The sequence below is a fragment of the Pseudophryne corroboree genome, chromosome 2 (genome assembly GCF_028390025.1).
Source record: "Pseudophryne corroboree isolate aPseCor3 chromosome 2, aPseCor3.hap2, whole genome shotgun sequence".
In the NCBI taxonomy this organism is placed as follows: Eukaryota; Metazoa; Chordata; class Amphibia; order Anura; family Myobatrachidae; genus Pseudophryne; species Pseudophryne corroboree.
Window position 1 is genome coordinate 80,189,765 of NC_086445.1, and position 20,753 is coordinate 80,210,517.

General features: G+C 45.7%; 1 protein-coding gene across 2 annotated transcripts in view; it reads right to left on the reverse strand.

The window, feature by feature from the left end:
* The window catches only part of AMOTL1 (angiomotin like 1), a 216,611-nt gene that overhangs the window by 14,883 nt on the left and 180,975 nt on the right, over positions 1 to 20,753 (reverse strand). For both annotated transcript variants that reach the window (XM_063951456.1, XM_063951457.1), the window contains 2 exons: positions 13,907 to 14,097; positions 13,188 to 13,310 (listed from right to left, as the gene is read on the reverse strand). In XM_063951456.1, the coding sequence (XP_063807526.1) occupies positions 13,188 to 13,310; positions 13,907 to 14,097 (314 nt within the window). The remainder of the gene's footprint in view (positions 1 to 13,187; positions 13,311 to 13,906; positions 14,098 to 20,753) is intronic.

Here is a 20,753-nt window from a genome sequence, read left to right on the forward strand (position 1 = left end):
AAGCTGCTTGAGCGTCACCGACGCTCAAGTGAACACTTAACACTATAGAAAATGCACAGATACTGGTTTAGGTTCCAAGGCCTATTAACTGTATTATATCTAATATACTTGTAAAAGGGGATAACAGTACAAATGATACACTACAATATAACAGAGACTTCCTAACCACAGAACTAAACAATAAATACAAAAAGACAATACTACACTGACCTAAATGCAATACAGTACAATACTATAATACTATGAGAGATATAAGAGAAAAGAGGAGAGAGAGAGATAGAGAGAGAGAGAGAAATTGGCTCACAGAAAGACAATGATTACGGAGAGAAACTTACGCACAAAGGGTATGATCGCCTGCGCCTCGATATCCAGCTCCCGGCTATCAGCAGATAACCGTTGATGAGAGAGTGAGAGCTGGATGTGGTCGGCCTGCCTATTTATGCCCCACACACAATGCAATCTCCTGGTCCTACAATCCCATTGTCCATTGGCCGAAGGAATTCGGCCCTGCATCATAACAAAAGGTCATAGGGTGATTCATACAGGTGGGCTGTGACGATTTCCAACAGCTCAGGTGGGTGGGAAACTGGGTTTCCCGCCGCATACCTGAGTATGTGTAAATAATAGAAATGGACATAAACTTCTTATGTCCATAACTATTCGCACGAGCGATTAATACGCTCCAAACCAACACCGGAATATTGCTAATTAAATACTCTTCCGATGGGTACCAAACACTGCTGTATGATTCCTGTTAGACCCTTCGTACGATATAAAGAGGGATTCCTCAGCTCTGGGACATTGTATTTTAACCAAACTTTCAGAATCTATCAAAGGGACCATGATCTATAAACTACATTAATTGTGAAAATATGTAACGAATGAGTCGCACGCTACGACCACATAAACTCTACCGTAAATACGCATACCGCGCCTGCGTGTGCACGCTATTGCGGGTATGCGCCTCCACGGGAGAGCGTACGCACGCGCAGCGCGGACCAGTGTGCGGTGCAAATATGGCAACGTGCATTGAGACATTTTTCTGACTTTGACAGTCCACCCTTTGGCAGTCAATAATAACTGCCACAAAACATTTAAGGAGAAAAATGTAAGTCAGGGGTTAATTGATTTCCATGGTTGGGTAGGGGAGAAGAGTGGAGTAGGTGTGAAGAGGGTATGACCTAGTGAGAAAGTAGAAGCATGTGTGTATGAGTCCATGTTTGGAGGGTCATGTATCATCGTGCCGTACGTGTGGTAAATCAAGCTTCGAGGTATTGCGAAGTATACATTTGAATTCCTTCTTATCCTGTGGTACAGGTCTGTGGATGGGCTGTCAAACTCTACCGAGCTCATTTCGGCTGTGGTTGTAACAAAATGGGGATGCACATTTTAGTTGATGATACATGAATGGGGGAGGTATGTGGTTGCTGCTATCTGTGCCTGTATTCCCTATCGTCTATGTGTGTCGTTACCTGGGGGTTGCAGAGATGAAGATAAAGAACACTTACGAAAAATGCAATGATATTCTATGTCAGGGAAGTGTACATCTGTCGTCGAAGTTGTTTTCGGTATCTGTTGAGAGTCGTCTTCTTTGCGCTGTATTGCTCCTTGGGCATGAGCAAATAGCTTTGTCTGAGCCATCAGATTTACAAAAAATGTTGGGCTAGCGTGAGTTTAAAAGTACTAGGGAAACTGGGGATCCATGGCAAAGTTCATCAAGTGTCCATATTTAAAGTTGTCAAATCTTCTTCTTTGGTCAATCCGTTGTCTGTATACATCTCGTCTCGTCAGCTTCCTCGTCCAAGGGGGTCTTTGTATCTTGGAGAAAAGCAGAAAAACAGGTGAAAGAAACGGACCGTATAATCGCATTTTCATCACATTCTGGTTTCTATCATTGGGTCATAAATCAAATCCAGGTTAATTACAGTTTCCTCACTCCTCAAGCTCATCACTTTTGTACTTTGTTTGCACCTCATTAAAGCCTGCCCGCATCTAAATATCAATCCAATCGATATAACGACACCCAAGATACATAGTAGAAACTTTCCAACATCCATTATGACTCCTTGAGCCCAGTCTCCTAAACCGGAGAACCAATTTCGCGGGTTCAACCATGACACCCAACCAGTCAGCTCATTACCTACAGCAGCAAGGGTGAGATTGTGTTTTCGACGAAATTCCCACTTTAATTGCAGAATATCGTCCATCTTTTGGTCTATGACCTCTACCGGATCCTCGGTGCTATTTGTGATATACGTGCAACACTTTATGCCGTACTGTGTTGCCAATGTAACACAATATCCGCCTGTTACTGCTGTAAGATAATTAAGAACCATCCTATGCTGAACTAGTTCTGTTTTGTAAGCTTGAAGTTCTCTTCCAGTGTATCTAAACGTGTCATCATACATTTCAGTGATATTATCTAACAAATTGGCGAGTGCGGAAATGTATCTATAATTCATCACACCTCGAGCGGTGCGAGTGAAATCTAACGCTACCAGAACCTGAATCCCGGTGGATTCATGGATAAGATCAGAGGCCGGATGCTCTAACCTTTCTGACAGTTGTCTTTTAACTCGGTGCTCGTAATGAGTGTGAGTATAAGGAGCTTGGGCACCACGGTGTATGTCCTTCATTTTGTCATGTGTAACAGTCATCACTTCAGGCAATACTTTTCCAATATAACACAATCCTTCAGAGTTTGGGGCAAGCCACTTGTACGCCTTTCTCCCGCATATGAAATATGCATCATCGGGGAGAACATATGGGACGGAGAAGGACATGACCATGTTACAAACCTTCCAGGTGAAATCTCCTGACCCTAATTCTTCCATCTGCCTAATGCACGTATCGGTTTGTACGATATGTGCACAGTATCCTGGTGATACCTCTCCAACTCTAGTAATCCTATTTCCTAAGGTATATCGATACCGGAAAGATTTTCCTCTACTGGCTATGTGGCGTACGAGCTCTGTATCTGTAGGCATTCTATCTGCTCTGTGTGAAAAGGTCATGGTAAGGTTGCTCCATGACACTTCCCAATTTCCCGGTTTTCTGGGATTGGAGATGTTAAAACATATGAGGGACCTATCCACATGGTATTGGTGGAGCTTCAAACTAGGAGGGCTGGAGATGTTAAACCTCCGGTCCACCGGTCTCCCACCACTTAGCTCAAGTACCTCCCCTAACGTTAAAGGAAATGGTACTAGCCCTGATTTACTGTGACCCTGAGGTACTTGAGAGCATACCCAACAATCTGTTTGGTTTAACACGTTACCCACTAGAGAGTGATAGTCACTCAATGGATGCCGGTCCATATGGATATTAAAACTAGATTGGCATTTCTTTATGCATCCATCTTCAACCAGATTATCACAGAGCCTACAGATACAATTTTCTTCAGCTAACAATCCATCACAATTTCTTCTATCGGATCGTTTTCTGATACTCGCCTTTGCTTGTTGGTTTGGTTGATCTTGGAAAACTACGCCTCCATCATCATAATCGGAACCCATTCCAGAACCTCTCTCGACCTCTATGGTACTCTCGCCGGAACAGACTGCTCTGGTCAACATCATGGTTAACATCAAAATCCGGATCACAGTCTCTTGGGGCAAGTCCATCTTTGAGGAGGAAATAGAGAAGAATGAGAAGGGGAAAAAGAAATTTTAAGGGAGAGGGGATGGGGAGTGGAGAAAACAATAAAAGGGAGAGGGGAGTCGACAGCTGCTTTCGATCTTCAAGGCTCAGGTGCCGCCTCAGTCCTCCTGGAACAGACACTCTAGTGATACAACCTTTACCGTCTGTTCCTTATCACGGGACTTCTCTGGATCAGCAACCTTCTTGCAGTGGGATGAATGGACCCAAGTCTCTCTCTCAGCAACCTTCAATGCTGTGGTGCTAGTCAATAAGACCTGGTATGGTCCTTCCCATCTATCAATAAGACAACCTGAGCGTAGAAAATTTCGTATCATTACATAATCCCCAGGTTCAATGTCATGACAATTACTATCTGGTAAATCAGGAATCACCAACTTCAGATTATCATTTTGATTCCTCAACTGTTTACTCATGTTAATCAAGTACTTTACAGTTACTTCATTGTTACATTTCAAATCATCCTGAGGGTTAATCATGACATGCGGTTGTCGACCAAACAAGATTTCAAAAGGAGACAGATTAAGAGGGGACCTGGGAGTGGTTCTGATGCTATACAAAACAATGGGTAAAGCTTCTGGCCACGTCAATCCTGTCTCTGCCATTACTTTACTCAATTTATTTTTAATAGTGCTGTTCACTCTTTCGACCTTCGCACTCGCCTGTGGACGGTACGGAGTGTGCAGCTTGCTATCAATTCCCATCAACTTACACATTCCTTGAAAGACATCACCTGTAAAATGGGTACCCCTATCACTTTCAATGATTCTAGGGATACCATATCTACATACAAATTCCTGCACAATTTTCTTAGCTGTAAACATAGCGGTATTTGTAGCTGCTGGAAAAGCTTCGACCCAATTCGAGAAAACATCTATACAAACAAGTACATATTTCAAATTTCTACATGGGGGTAATTGAATGAAGTCAATTTGTATTACCTGGAAAGGGCCGCCGGCAGGTGGGATATGGGATGGTTCTGTAGGTATTGCTTTTCCAATATTCTTTCTCAGACAGGTAAGGCATGACATTGCTCTTTTACTCGAATGAGAGGAGAATCCTGGGGCGCACCAGTATGCTCTTACCAATTTGCACATCCCCTCCTTGCCTAGATGAGTCAGCCCGTGAGCTGCTTCAGCCAGACATGGAAGGTATGCCCTGGGGGCCACTGGTTTACCATGTCCATCCGTCCAGAGCCCTGAGGACTCCTGGCCATATCCCTTTGCCTTCCAGACTGCTCTTTCCTGTGTGGAACACAAATTCTGCATCTCACACAACTTCTGTGTGTTGATGGTATTAAATACCATCAACTGTGTGGTGTCTGTCCGTGTGGGGGTAGCAGCTGCAAGCTTTGCGGCTTCGTCTGCTCGGCTGTTACCAAGGGATACTGGGTCTTGGCTATATGTATGTGCTTTACATTTGATAACAGCCACTCTGTCGGGTTCCTGTATCGCTGTTAGAAGCCTTTTTATGTGAGCTGCATGCGCTATCGGTGTACCAGCCGCCGTCATGAAATTTCTGAGACGCCATAGCGCTCCGAAATCATGTACTACCCCGAACGCGTATCTAGAATCGGTGTAGATATTGGCAGACTTACCCTTAGCCAATTCACATGCTCTGGTTAGGGCGACCAGTTCAGCAACCTGGGCTGAGTGAGGTGGGCCTAGCGGTTCCGCTTCTATGGTGTCTTGGTCATCTACGACTGCGTATCCAGTACACAAGTCTCCCGAGTCTGACTGTCTGTGACAACTACCGTCCGTGTAGAACGTGAGTTCTGCATCTTCTAGTGGATTGTCACTGATGTCAGGCCTTGCGGTAAAATTTTGGGTCAAATATTCCATACAATCATGTGCATCTTCCTTTGCATTAAATCCTCCTTCCCCATCACTCTCACCTCCCACCCTTTGTGCCTGACCAGGCACACTTGGGAGAAATGTTGCAGGGTTTAATGCACTGCATCTCCTTATGGTGATGTTTACGGGGGCCATTAATGCCAATTCCCATCTTGTAAACCTTGCTGATGAGACGTGTCTGGTTTGGGCAGAATTCAATAAGGCAGATACCGCATGCGGTGTATGGATTGTGAGATTGTGGCCTAGCACGACATCTTCGCTTTTCGTCACTAGCAATGCTATCGCCGCAACGCTACGCAAGCATGTGGGGAGGGATCGCGCTACCGTGTCTAGCTGAGCGCTGTAGTATGCAATTGGCCTGCTGGCATCACCGTGTTTTTGTGTTAGTACACCTGCTGCGCACCCAGCACTTTCTGTTCCGTATAGTTCAAAGGGTTTCCCATAGTCTGGCATACCTAGTGCTGGTGCCTGCGTTAGGCACTGTTTGAGTCTCTCAAATGCTGTTTCGGATTCGTCTGTATGCGAAATCCGATCAGGTTTGTTTGAAGAGACCATTTCCTGCAAAGGTAGCGCCAATATGGAAAACCCTGGGATCCAATTACGGCAATATCCACACATTCCTAAAAACGTCCTGATCTGTTGCTGGGTTTGTGGCAGTGTCATGTCTCTAATGGCTTGGATTCTATCAGCGGTCAGGTGTCTCAGTCCTTGTGTTAGACAGTGTCCCAAGTATTTTACCTTAGCTTGGCATAATTGCAACTTGTCTTTGGAGACCTTGTGACCTGTGTCTGAAAGATGAAACAGGAGCTGTTTCGTATCCTTCAGGGATGCCTCCAATGAATCAGAACACAGTAGTAGATCATCCACGTACTGTATCAACACTGATCCACTTTCCGGTTGGAAAGACTGTAAACAATCATGCAAAGCCTGAGAAAATATACTTGGACTATCTATGAAACCTTGGGGTAACCGAGTCCACGTGTATTGGACTCCTCTGTATGTGAATGCAAACAAATATTGGCTGTCAGGGTGCAGAGGTACCGAAAAGAAAGCGGAGCAGAGGTCAATAACAGTGAAAAATTTGGCAGTGGGAGGAATTTGCATTAGGATGACAGCTGGATTAGGCACTACGGGGAACTGACTCTCAACTATTTTGTTAATCCCCCTTAGATCCTGCACTAGTCTGTAACCCCTCCCCCCACTCTTTTTAACAGGGAAGATGGGACTATTTGCTGTGCTGGACGTTCTTACTAGAATGCCCTGTTGTAGCAAGCGCTCTATTACGGGAAAAACTCCTAACTCCACCTCTGGCTTCAGAGGATACTGTGGGATTTTTGGAGCTATCCTACCATCTTTTACTTGCACAACTACTGGAGCTACATTTGCCATTAATCCAGTGTCCTGTCCATCTTTTGTCCAAAGTGACTCTGGTATCTGAGATATCATCTCTTCTACTTGGGATGGATTCCTATTTGTCATAATGGAATGTGACATTAATTTTGATGGGGAGTCTAGCATGTCTCGTACTTCCTGAGCGTGATTCTCAGGAATGTCCAAGAATACACCTTCAGGAGTACAATAAATGACGCAACCCATTTTACATAGTAAGTCTCTTCCCAGGAGATTAGTTGGTGCAGATGCAGCCAGCAAAAAGGAATGCTTGGTATGCAAAGGCCCTATTGTGATCTCGGCTGGTTTGCTAACAGGGTAGTGCTGGACTACTCCTGTTACTCCCATGGCTGGAATTGTCCTACCAGTGGTTCTCATGCCCACTGTCGAATTTATCACTGACTTGGCCGCCCCTGTGTCTACAAGAAAGTTTAAAGTTTTACCAGCCACATTGATTGCAATTTCTGGTTCGTTTCCAAGACTAGCAATCAACTTAACTGGCTGCAGATTACAGGTATGGCCACACCCCTATTGGGTATGCTGACCTCCCTGAATCCCGCTGGCAGCAACTACTTGTGAGGGAGTTAGCTGGGAACTACCAGAGGCATGCCAATCTCTGTTCGGGGGATATCTTTTTGTTTCCCCTGTATGTGGCTCAAAACTCCGCCTCTGTGGACCCTGCTCCCAATGTCGTGTGTTGTGTTGTTGTCTAGGGGGTTGAAAAGATCTTTGTACATTCTTTGTTCTACATTCTCGTGCAAAGTGTCCCGGTCTGTTACAAGAAAAACATGTTATTACACTTGCCTTACCCACAGGATTCGGTGGTACATACGCAGGCTGCCTGGTGGTCAGCGCCTGTATACTTACGGACATCAACTTATCACTTTGCGATTCCCTGTGCCTAGTGATGTTTCTGTCGTGATCAATAGCAGCCTCTCTCAAGGTGGACACTGACAGACCTCGCCAACATGGCTGCGTGGTCTGTACCCTAGCTTTTAATGTTTCTTTCAAACCATCCATCAGTACAGATACTGCTACTTCTCGATGGTTTGGGTTGGTCTTAATGTCTTCTATACCAGTGTACTTTGCCATTTCTAATAGTGCCCGGTGAAAATATTCTGTTGCCGTTTCGGACTCCTTTTGCTTAATGGAAAATATTTTATTCCATTTAACAACGGCAGGGAAATACTCTTTTAGCTGTAAATTTATCCTTTTTACATTATCCTTGTTGTACACGTCTGTAAGCGGTACATCTTTATCCAATGCACAATCAGCTAAAAATTGAGTTGCATCAACATTGGAAGGTAAACAAGCTCTTAGCAGTATCTGCCAATCCTTGTTGTTGGGTTCTACAGTGTTACCTAAATCCCTGATGTATTTTTGGCTAGCAACTAAATCCTTCCTGGGGTCAGGAAATTCGGACACTATTGTTCTTAATTCCATTCGGGAAAATGGAGTGTACATGGCAATGTTCCTTATGGGAGTGGCTCCAGACACATCTGTTTTTCCATTGGGAACTGCTATTACCCTTACAGGAGCAATTCTAACAGCCTCTTCCTGTGTAGATTCTACAGCTTGTTGTGGTACAATTGTTTCAGTGTAGTGCATGGTGCCGTACTTACCCGTTGACACGACCTCACCTATCCCTCCGCTAGGGGCTTTCACTAATCTCGTGGGTGTCGCTGTGCCTACTGTGGTCTCTGCTATGGTGGCTGCAAGAGAGAGAGCTGAAATTGTTGCTGAATCGTCTTCTTGATCACACTCCTGAGGAAGGTTCAAAACAGGGTACAACTTGCACGGGTTAATACTTGCATGAGTTATTTGGTTAACATCATTAACATTTACAGTGTTACTAAGAGTTTGTGTTTTACAACCCAGTGCGTTTCTCTCCGCAATCAACTTCTCTCCTGCAATGTATGGTGGAGGAGGAGCTGTGGCAATCAACTTCCTGACTGCCCCAGATCCTGCCGCCAGAGCCAAACCTCTCTGTATCTCACCTTCCTGGTGCCATAACTGTAAACAATCATGATGCTGAATTCGTCTCTTTGTTGATTTTACGAGACATATCCTCCTCCTTAAATTTTGTAACACTTCTGGACTGAAGCTACCTATTCTTGGGAATTTGTCCCTGTCTTGTACAGTCATTCTCTCCCATTCATCACATAAAACCTCTGTGTGACTACCGTATTTTTCACACATTACATATCGTGCCGACCCAACTGGTCGGTTCACAGAATCAACCTGAACCAGGGTTGATCGCCCCCTACCTGAACAAATGGCCCCCATAATCTGCAGGCGTTGCTTATTCCTCCTTGAATATCAAGGCTTTCAGCGAACCCTTACAAACAAACCAAGATGTCCTTGGGCAGGCCGGCGGTGGTGGTTTATCAAGTACCCCACTTACTTCTCGCCCACGTTGGCCAGTACTGCAATCACTGTAACCAGAGCTGCTGTACCCAACCTAGGGCCCCTGTGAACCTTTATTTACTGGAACATATGAGGGTTACCCGCAGGACACTTACTCTTTCCAGTAAAGTTGGGGTTGTTAGATAGTTCCTGAGTGACCAGCGAACTTCCCTTCCAAAAATAAAAAATTACACAAATCACGTCAGAATGTACAGATAGCGTTTGTGACCACTTTACTCTAATGGTATTAGGTCAGATTACTAACTACTGCACACAATAACGTGCGGTCCAATCGTTCAGTATACGAGCACTACTTGTCATGTACTGAAAGATCAATGGAATCTATGTTTCCGGCTGCGATTCCTTCAGCCAGAGCTTATGGCCTATATGGGTTCTGCACCAACACCCCAGGCGTTGTGCCACTGGACTTTTATAGCGGACCTCTTTGTCTATTTTACCTGTTACCTTATGACCTCCTGGTCTTGTTACCTTATGACCTCCTGGTCTTGTTACCTTATGACCTCCTGGTCTTGTTACCTTATGGTCCGCTATACTCTAATGCTCAAATATTATTTAACCAGGGATGCCTCCCTAGCCACCGTATATGTCACTTACACGTATGTCCCTTGACGAGTACCCGGCTTTCCTTTTGGTTCCACCTTAAAGTTATATAAACTTTTGTATACAAAACACACTCACTCAACACATGTACACTTTGTTTCTATATCTATTTCTGCGCAGAAATTGTCTTTAGGCCAAAAGTGTTACCAATTAGGAGCAGGATCTGTTAAACTAAGTTTCAGATTTTTCCAAAAATAGATTTGCGTTATTTACCGCGTCGCGTTATCTACCGCTGTGCGTTAATTATCGCCTTTGCGTTACTTCACTTTATCACAACTTGAGCTACGTGGGCGTAACCGGACGCTACGTTGCGTAATGTACGCTGCGTGCGTCTGCCTTTGGATTGCGTACGCTAGTCTTTGTTAGCGACACGTGTACGCAATGCAAAGGATCCACCGTAACACAATATATTTTTAACAATGTAAATGATCCCTGATCATCTACCGCAATCCACACTGACTGCCTTGTATCTCAGACAAACCGTGTGTTTGTTCTATACTTTAACTATTACCTCTACTATGAAATAACAGCAAATCTCTTTTTAGCACTTTCTATCAACTATAAAATTGGCAAACAGGAATAGTGATATACGAAAATGAAGCAGAAATGCAGATATATGCGTGCGTACGCAAGACAAAAGAAAAATAAACAGTTTTAAAAAGACACAAGCGTTTTGTTCTTACTTCCGGTTACCGGGTTCCTTCAGCACTCTTTGTCTAAGCGAAGCAGACGCTTATCCCGTCAGCAACTGCGAGACAACCTCCCACCCTTTGCTGGGGGATAATGTCTGCTGATCTACCTAGTGCAGATGTGAGAAGTATAGGACGAGTCCCCAATTGACAATGCTAAATTCCTTGTCGTATAAACAACCCTTTATGAAGCTAAGAACACTGTACGCTGTTTACTTAAGAAGTACCGTAATGGTACGCTATTGGCGTAGCGATCGCTCAGCCGTAGGCGAGACGCTCAAGCGTCACGTTCGCTCACGGCCCAGTGATCACAGGACACGTTATTGGCTATGTCTAGGGGAATGATTCGCTGTAGCGTAGCGTACGCTCGAGACCACGAGGAGGTCACCAGCGATGCAGACGCTCACAACACTATACCTTTATGTTAAAACCTTATACCAATGAAATACACTGAATACCTTAATGTGAGTACAGGGTGTAAGTGCAACCTTGTGTAACCTGACTAACTACAAAGCTGCTTGAGCGTCACCGACGCTCAAGTGAACACTTAACACTATAGAAAATGCACAGATACTGGTTTAGGTTCCAAGGCCTATTAACTGTATTATATCTAATATACTTGTAAAAGGGGATAACAGTACAAATGATACACTACAATATAACAGAGACTTCCTAACCACAGAACTAAACAATAAATACAAAAAGACAATACTACACTGACCTAAATGCAATACAGTACAATACTATAATACTATGAGAGATATAAGAGAAAAGAGGAGAGAGAGAGATAGAGAGAGAGAGAGAAATTGGCTCACAGAAAGACAATGATTACGGAGAGAAACTTACGCACAAAGGGTATGATCGCCTGCGCCTCGATATCCAGCTCCCGGCTATCAGCAGATAACCGTTGATGAGAGAGTGAGAGCTGGATGTGGTCGGCCTGCCTATTTATGCCCCACACACAATGCAATCTCCTGGTCCTACAATCCCATTGTCCATTGGCCGAAGGAATTCGGCCCTGCATCATAACAAAAGGTCATAGGGTGATTCATACAGGTGGGCTGTGACGATTTCCAACAGCTCAGGTGGGTGGGAAACTGGGTTTCCCGCCGCATACCTGAGTATGTGTAAATAATAGAAATGGACATAAACTTCTTATGTCCATAACTATTCGCACGAGCGATTAATACGCTCCAAACCAACACCGGAATATTGCTAATTAAATACTCTTCCGATGGGTACCAAACACTGCTGTATGATTCCTGTTAGACCCTTCGTACGATATAAAGAGGGATTCCTCAGCTCTGGGACATTGTATTTTAACCAAACTTTCAGAATCTATCAAAGGGACCATGATCTATAAACTACATTAATTGTGAAAATATGTAACGAATGAGTCGCACGCTACGACCACATAAACTCTACCGTAAATACGCATACCGCGCCTGCGTGTGCACGCTATTGCGGGTATGCGCCTCCACGGGAGAGCGTACGCACGCGCAGCGCGGACCAGTGTGCGGTGCAAATATGGCAACGTGCATTGAGACATTTTTCTGACTTTGACATGTGCATGAGGAGCAATGGCGCACAGCTGCAGTGCTGTGCGCTACCTTGGAGAAGACAGAAGTCTTCAGCCGCCGATTTTCCGGACCACCTTCTTGTTTCTGGCTCTGTAAGGGGGACGGCGGCGCGGCTCCGGGAACGGACGACGAGGTCGGGTCCTGTGTTCGATCCCTCTGGAGCTAATAGTGTCCAGTAGCCTAAGAAGCCCAATCTACCACCACTTAGGTAGGTTCGCTTCTTCTCCCCTTAGTCCCTCGTTGCAGTGAGTCTGTTGCCAGCAGGTCTCACTGAAAATAAAAAACCTAAACTATACTTTCTTCTAGGAGCTCAGGAGAGCCCCTAGTGTGCATCCAGCTCAGCCGGGCACAGAAATCTAACTGAGGCTTGGAGGAGGGTCATAGGGGGAGGAGCCAGTGCACACCAGATAGTCCTAAATCTTTCTTTAGATGTGCCCAGTCTCCTGCGGAGCCGTCTATTCCCCATGGTCCTTACAGAGTCCCCAGCATCCACTAGGACGTCAGAGAAATGTTATTTTGCAATCAACCTTGAATTAGGCCCACTGTGTCCGGGAAGGGCTGTGGTGAAAAGCTTTCTGGATGGGGATCTTCGACCACCTCTAATATATCAAACCTCTGTTCCCAGGATGGGAAACACGGGGTCTCCCAGCACATAAGAATATGGGTGGGCTTGGTGACCATCATACAGTTTTTCAGATGTCCTAGGGAATGACTGAAATGGAGCCCAAGTCTGTGAGCCTCTCTGCTGACTACTTTGTGGGGAGAAGGACCGTCCTCCAAAGAGCTGACCCCTCATGCTAGCAGATGAATGAAACAAATATAAGCTGGGATATAACCTTTAGAGCTATAGAAGGTTCTGCAATTCTATTGCCTTGCCTGTAGTGGTTTCCAGCAATTTGATCCCCCCCCCCCCCCCCCCCCATTTGTAGTGTGTTATATTTAATTATAGGCTAATAATGGCCTTAAGGCAGTTATAGTTACATAAAACATACGTGTGCTCCATGTCCTGGAACTTCCGATTAGCCTGTATGATCTCCTCTTCATCATGCCACATGCAGATCTCCAGTGAGTTATCATTGTGACTTCCATTCCTGGAGTGGTTCATGACTGTATCCCTATAATGACAGACAATTTACATCACCCACAATCCATCCCTTCACATTATACCGGACAACGATTTTATTATGCAATCCACTGAAATAACATTCACTTGTAACGCTGATGTCACATATATGCCTCGTCACTGGGTCATGCTGCACAGCTAGTGCTAGGTTTATTAGATACAACAAAATTGAAAGGAGAGCTCTTGGTAGAGCCTATGATGAAGAGAAGGGAAACAATGACAACTCTACTGAATGGTGATCTCTGAAATCAGACAACCATTGTAGAAACTAGGCAAAGTCCTATCAGAAGAATAGTTGTATAAATCTACTTCTCATATGCACTTTAGAGAAAGGAAACATAAAAATATTGGTTTACATGCGAACATTGGTTTAAAGCTAATGTAGCTTGTCCCGGTGTCTGTAGGTCTCTCTGACAGATATGGTTGGATCAGTCAGTGTGTATCCAGCTTTACTTGATTTGCTGTAACCCATAGCAACCTGATATCAGGTCACACTAATGAATGCATGGACTGTGTTCTAATTGCACTATTGCATTAGGTGCGTTCTTATATTTCTTCATCACATTTTCTAGGAAGAGCTGATCTTACGTCTGGGCCCCGGCTGCAGTAGCAGCGTCCATGGTGAAGTGCCTCATGGCGCTCTCCTCTAAGTACTTCTGTTCCCATTTGGTGGTATCTGCTTCCAGAGCCAGGATGGTCTCCTCCTTTTTCCGCAGCATGTCCATCAGTGCGGGCGCGCTGTACTCCGCATTGTTAGGCCCCTGACAGTTTGTCTGTCGCTGCGTGAGGACATATGAAATGTAAGGACGTATGAGAGGCAATGGCATTCTGCAATATAATCTCCTGCGTATATATTATTGAAAATAACTTCTGTCACAGCACAAGAGAAGCCCCGGATCCATGTCACTATGGAAACTACATAACAACACAATGAGTAGCTTCTTTCCGACAGCCCAGCATAACGCACCAACAGCCCATGGTACCACAAAGCTCATGCTTTACCACGGCCCATAAGTTGAATGCAAGTCTGTCACCTAGACACAGAAGCGGCAGCCATTTTGTAATCCGAACCAAAAAGAAAGAGTTTGAAGGGAAAAATTGTCAGTTAAGTGGTGAATACACAAAATGGCTGCCTTCACTGTGAGGTAACCTCCTCCCTACTGCATGTATAATAGAAGGAGCATACAGGTCCCTTACTATTCACAAATAAAGATGGCTGCTGGCGGTGTGACTAGGAGGAAGAAAAGGAATATGGAAAATTCATTTTTTGTTTTGATATAAACACACAGGACCTGATGCAGGGTTGTCAGAAAAATTACTCCAAAAATAGAAAGAAAGAAAATATTGTAATACGCAGGCCTCCATATTGGCAGAATATGCTCCTTGGTTTACAAGTCATCATCATGATGGCTGTGCTAAAGATACGCCAACTAATGGGTGAACGCACCCTTACATTGCCACGGTGAGAATGCCCCTTCCCAGCCCTGTTCCGTGTCTCTAGCTGTAAAATGTGCGAGGATCTGCATATGCCTCTATATGAGTTTATATTGGTACATATATGTGTATATCCTATATAATAAAAGGCTAACGATGTTACTCACCTCGATGGGGGGAATTTAGGTGTTTTGCGTGTCGGCGGCCACTAGATGGCGCCCAACACAGCAACTGAAGTGTTGCTTCATTTAGGCGCACAGCTGCCGCCATTAATGTTATGCTGTTCCGTCATTTTGACGGGATGGTAACTAGTATGTGAATATATTTCTGAGCATCACACCGGAAATTACATCAGATACACTACTCAAACGCTACTCACTCCGCACCAGCCCCACAACGGTTCAGAGAAATCACTATTTGATGTTTGAAGAACTGTAATATTGTCTACGTGTCATCGCACACAGGACTTACTATTCCAATTTCTTTCTACAATATTGAAGCTGAAGATGCGTAAATCAGTTTTGCCGATTAGTGCTTCAGAACAAGATGCAAATTATGTAGTCACATTGAAACTTATTAGGTGAATTTCTGACCAAATGAGAAGCAACATCTAAATCACAAATTAAATAATGACCCCACATGACATCCATTCACTACATAAACCCGCTGTCCCTGGTCCTCACGTGTTCATTTAGGTCAGGTGTCTTCTGTTTCTGCTGCTGCCAATCTAACCATCTAAACGGAGGACCCCACAGTACAGGGGGCATCTGAGGCTGTTCCTCAGTATAATAAAATAGTAGAACATTCAGGGCATGATGGAAAAATGGGCAGAGCAGGGACTATAGGGGAGAGAGAGAAGGAGATTGTCTGCGTAACCCACAGTCTATGTGTCCCTACTAAATATGGACAACAAAGTGAACAAGTGATGGGACCAGGCGGCCAAATGCTCTGGAATCCCCTGAGAAGTCCACTTTTCTAAAGGCCCGTACACACTGGACGATATATCGGCCGTTCTCTTGAACGGCCGATATATCGCGGGACCGTCGGCCAGTGTGTACGGCCGATACGTCTGTGAACTCCGTCGTTCACAGACGTATCGCGTCGGCCGCGCACCACAGCCGACGGCCAATATATCTACCGATATATTGGCGCGCCGCTGTGTGTGTACGGCCGACCGCCCGTACACATGCTGCGGCGGCCGGCGGTGATTGACAGCTGAACAGGGCGGGCGTGTTTACACGCCCGCCCAGTTCATGACGTCAGTCCCCGACGGATCGAACAGTGTGTATGCTGAACACACTGCTCGATCCGTCCATAGATATATCTGCAGATCAATTGATCTGCAGATATATCTATTAGTGTGTACCCACCTTAAGTGACAAATCTGATGTCTGGGCAGAATGTCTCAGGTGTCACAGGGGAAAGCAGGGCAGCCGCAGCCCAATCCCAGTCACTGGTGCTTTAAGAACAAAAACTGGATTCCTCCATCCTCTAGATAACACTCAGCAGATCCCTCTACCTACCAGTCATCATATCAGTCATAGACACATAGAATTTGATAGCAGATAAGAACCACTTGGCCCATCTAGTCTGCCCCTTTTTCTTTTTTTTTTTTACCATATTTGTATCTCAAACCTTATCTGATCCTTATTTCTTTGCAGCATGCTGCCGCCAAGTAGGCTACACTTGCACAAGGATTCAGGGTATATTTTTACTGATGGATGACACACAAATTATATTTTAATTGGACAGATAAATGTACCTCACCGAAACCTCTTCTGGCAGAAGAGTTAAAAAAAAACAATATTACAATTATATCTTCCAGAGGGGCTAATAGCTAGGAAAGCGTTTTTCCATCTACAGATAGCTGTAATTTATGGTTCTGCATGACACCTCAGGTAGCGCTTACCTTTCTTGTTTCCTTCTGTGCTTTTTAGTATTGTATCTACAGCATCAGGGAGATTTGTTTCATTTCCTGGTCCCAGGATATGACACCGAAGTACCCAGTGGCCACAGCACAGTTGTGTCATGTCCAGGGGTCACGGAAATCAGGATTTTGGTACTTACCGATAAATCCCTTTCTCCGATTCCACAGGGGCCACTGGAGCGTAGTTACAATGGGGAAATAGTAGGCAGTAAATGGGAGCTGGCACTTTAAAATTCTCACACTGTGGCTAGCTCCTCCCCTACTATCTCCCCTCCAAGCCAGTCTACGTAAAACTGTGCCCGATGAGAGATGGAATAAACAAACCTTAAGGTAGAGGAGGTTAATGACGCCCTGTAAACCAGGATAACCCAAACTAAACCTGGAACAGAACCTGACAAAAAACCAGGCTAGCCTGAACTCAACAAGCAGTCATATGGTGATCTGCAAACCGTTAAGCAAAAAACAAGGAGGAACAGCGCTGGGCGGGCGTCCAGTGGCCCCTGTGGAATCGGAGAAAGGGATTTATCGGTAAGTACCAAAATCCTGATTTCTCCTTCATCCACTAGGGGCCACTGGAGCGTAGTTACAATGGGGACGTCCCAGAGCTCCCAAAAACGGGTGGGAGAGCGCTGAGAGTCCTATAAAAACTGCTCGGCCAAACTGTGATGCAGAGGCCGCAAAAGTGTCAAACTTGTAGAATTTGACAAAGCGAATGTCGGTCCGACCAAGTAGCAGCCCGACAAAGTATTCATGGAGACCCCACGGGCAGCCGCCTACGAAGGTCTCACAACGCGCGTAAAGTGCGCTGAAATGGAAAACGGAGGCTCCCTAGAAACTGGCAAGAAGACTGTCTGATGGTCAGATGTATCCAACGGCCCAGCGTACGCTGGGACGCCAGCTATTTAGCATGGGAGCATCGTACAGAGACAAAGAAGAAAAACACTTCGTCGAATAGCCGAAGACCTCTGTAGAGAGAGTCGGCGAGCCCTGACAAGCCTTCGAAGAGGACCGAAAAACACTAGTGTCAGATTTATATGAAAACTGGATATCCCCTCTGGAAGAAACGACTGCTGAGGCCGAAGCTCAGCCGGGGGAATTGCCAATAGAGTACTCCCTGAAAAATAGGCCGAACTTACGGCCGCTAGACTAATCTCTTTTGGAAGAAAACCGAAAAAGGCAGAGAGCTAAAATTCCGGTCATTGTGGTCTGAAGCGCCGCGGAGCCAAACCTTCCAGAGAAACCACAGATGAATGGTAACTGGAAGAAGGGGGAAAAACCCCTTTTATCCTTATTATGTCCCATAAAGTTTTTCAAAAGTGGCAAAAGCGAGAAGAGGTAACAGACTTCTGAAATCGGTGCCCAGTAGGCCTAACCGAACTAGGGAACTCCTCCCTTCTGAGGTCTCGTGAACCGTCACCCGGTTAAACGAAACAAGTGTAAAATTGAACAAAGAAAAGGACCCTGTTGAAGTAGACAGTCCAGTCGAGGTAGGAGCCCAGGCTCCTCTACTGACAACAGGTGTATCTGTATCCTCAAGTCATGCGTGGCCCAACCAGCGCCACCGAGAGGACTAGCACACCTAATTCCCTCCTGTGTTACCGAACATGAGGTAGAAATAGAAAAGGAGGCAGGATAGAGTAACCAGAAAACTCCCCGGAGCCCTGAGGGCCTCCTCGGCTACTGCCGCCAGAGCTCACGTCCGAGAGTAGTAAAGGGTTAAAGAGTCAGTCAGAACGCCCTGAGGTCGATCCGAAATCTCCGCCCACAGCGGACCTGCTGACAAAACTCCGGGGAATGTTCCCTCACCCGGGAGTCTGACCTGGTGGCTTGACCTGGAAAGAAGAGTGTTGTCCCCCGCTCAGAGAGGAATGTAGGCGACCACTCATTGCGTCGCAACTTGATTTAAGGAATAGAGTACCTGGTGCCGAGGAAGGAAAAATCCTCTGACGAACAGTGTTGACAAACGTCTACGAGGACCATAGATAGGATCTGTGTCGAACCAGAAGCTCCTGGATCCTCCGGATATTCCGAAGCCACCTAATGTACAGAGTGGGATAGTAGCAGTAGATTGTCTCCTTAGGGAACCAACGTCACCTACTGTCCTGAAAAAGAGTTATTGTGTGATCTTCCTGACCCCTATGGGAGCGGAAGAGAGAGACCGAAAGGAAAGGACTGACAGCGAAAATGAGAATCCTGTAATGCGACTCTGAGAAAAGCCCGTCCAACGGAAATCAGTAAACAGGCATCCCTGAAGACAAGGGACACGTAGAACCCCCTTTCTTGTTCAAAACTAGCAATCATAGACTGAAAGGATTGTACGGCCAGAATAGGTCTGGCCTAGTCAACTGGCTTCGGAACGTGAACAGAAAACAAAGGCCTGAGTACTGTCCCGATTCAAAGGATATCGGAGAAACAGGGATCAACAGCCTTTTCGGTTAAAAGCATATGGAGTGCCACCTGCAGTATGACTCTCTTGATTCCTGAAACGGTTGTACAGCAAAATCTAGTCTGTAACCGCCCAATCCTTCTCAGTACTCCCCGTAGGACCACCGACATGTGCCTACCCTGGGACCCTCCAGCTGGTAGGAAGGTTTGACCTGTAGTGAGTGTATAGGATGACCTAAACTCGGACTGGACCGAGGATGTTGAACCGCTGCTTCAGCCTGTCACCCTGGCGACATAGATATCGTGTGTGAAGTCGAAAGCTTGAAAGGCACGGAAAGATCTAGAGGAAAAACCGGTAAAGGTCTGTCCTGAAGCTGGGGCAGCAGTAGGAGAAAGAAAAGTGGACTTACCTCCAATGGTTCAAGAAATCCTGCAGATAGTTCCTTCCCCTGAACCATCTGCCCCGTAGGATTTCATGTTCACCTGTCACTGTCACAGCCCCAGAGGTCGTCTGGTTAAGACAGCCCAAGCGAAAATGCAGGTTCCGAGTCTGCAGACGTGGAGACCTCCAAAGAAGATAAAGCAGAATCGTGATTCTGACCTGTACCAAAATATCAGTTTCCTGATGTAACCTAGAGGACAATTTGTCCACAACCTACCTGCTCCGGACAAGGTAGAACCCTGCTGCCGTATATGTGTCTTCGATGGATACCTGACCAATGTTGCCTCAGGAAAACGGACGCTTGTTGGACCGGTGATACATTGAGGGTAAACCTTGGAGAGGTTCTGATCCCATTTCCCTCCTTCTGCGGGGAAAAGATAGGAAAACAAACATTGTTTTTTACCTGAAATTGTGTATGCGGGTGTCTGCAAGCCGCCTACCGGAGCCTGTCCAGCTCATCCGAAACTGGACCATTTCATCATCGGCGCCGAACCCTGATGGGTCTGACGTGTCCGCCTTCTTTACCTGCAGTATCAGACAAACTGCTGTATAATGCACCTGGATATTCTGAGACACTGGTTGAGATTGCACCGAAAACAAACATCCACTGTATCCTGGGCATCTCTCGCCTCCTCCCCGAGGGGCCTTTCCACTGCCGAGTGGTGTAATCTGGGAGGCTAGCAAGGTTCTTTTAGAAACCTGGAGAGGTGAAATGACGTACAAGGTCTCTGGTTAATAGTGACATTACCTGCGTAACCTGAGCTGTTCCAACAGGAGTGTCCTGCAGGTGCGTGGAGGGCTAAGCAGATGGCTCCACCGCATACTTCACACCTAAGAGGGAATTCTTTGACTATCCCAGGTGAGACAAACGAAAGGAGAAAAGGTGGGTTAAATAAACACAGCGCTATGTAAGGTCTGCACTATAATGTGTAGAGACCTACACAATTCCATATAAACTTTCTAGTGAACCCGTAGTGGTGCGCTGTTCTACTGACTGAGCTATCTGTGCTCTGTTGGAATTCAAAACCCCGGTCCCCCTGTTGAGATACCCGCTACTAGCGTACTGAGCTGCAACGTACCTTCTGTGGTTGGGTGTTTAGGGGATTAGTGTGCTGAGCCACACTGTTTTATATATACACATTCCCCAAATTGCCAACAGCATTAGTACCCAGTGACACCAAGGAATAATAAAGGGAAGGCAACACCCCGCCCTGTATGTAGTGTACCGCTAATTAAGGTGCACCAGA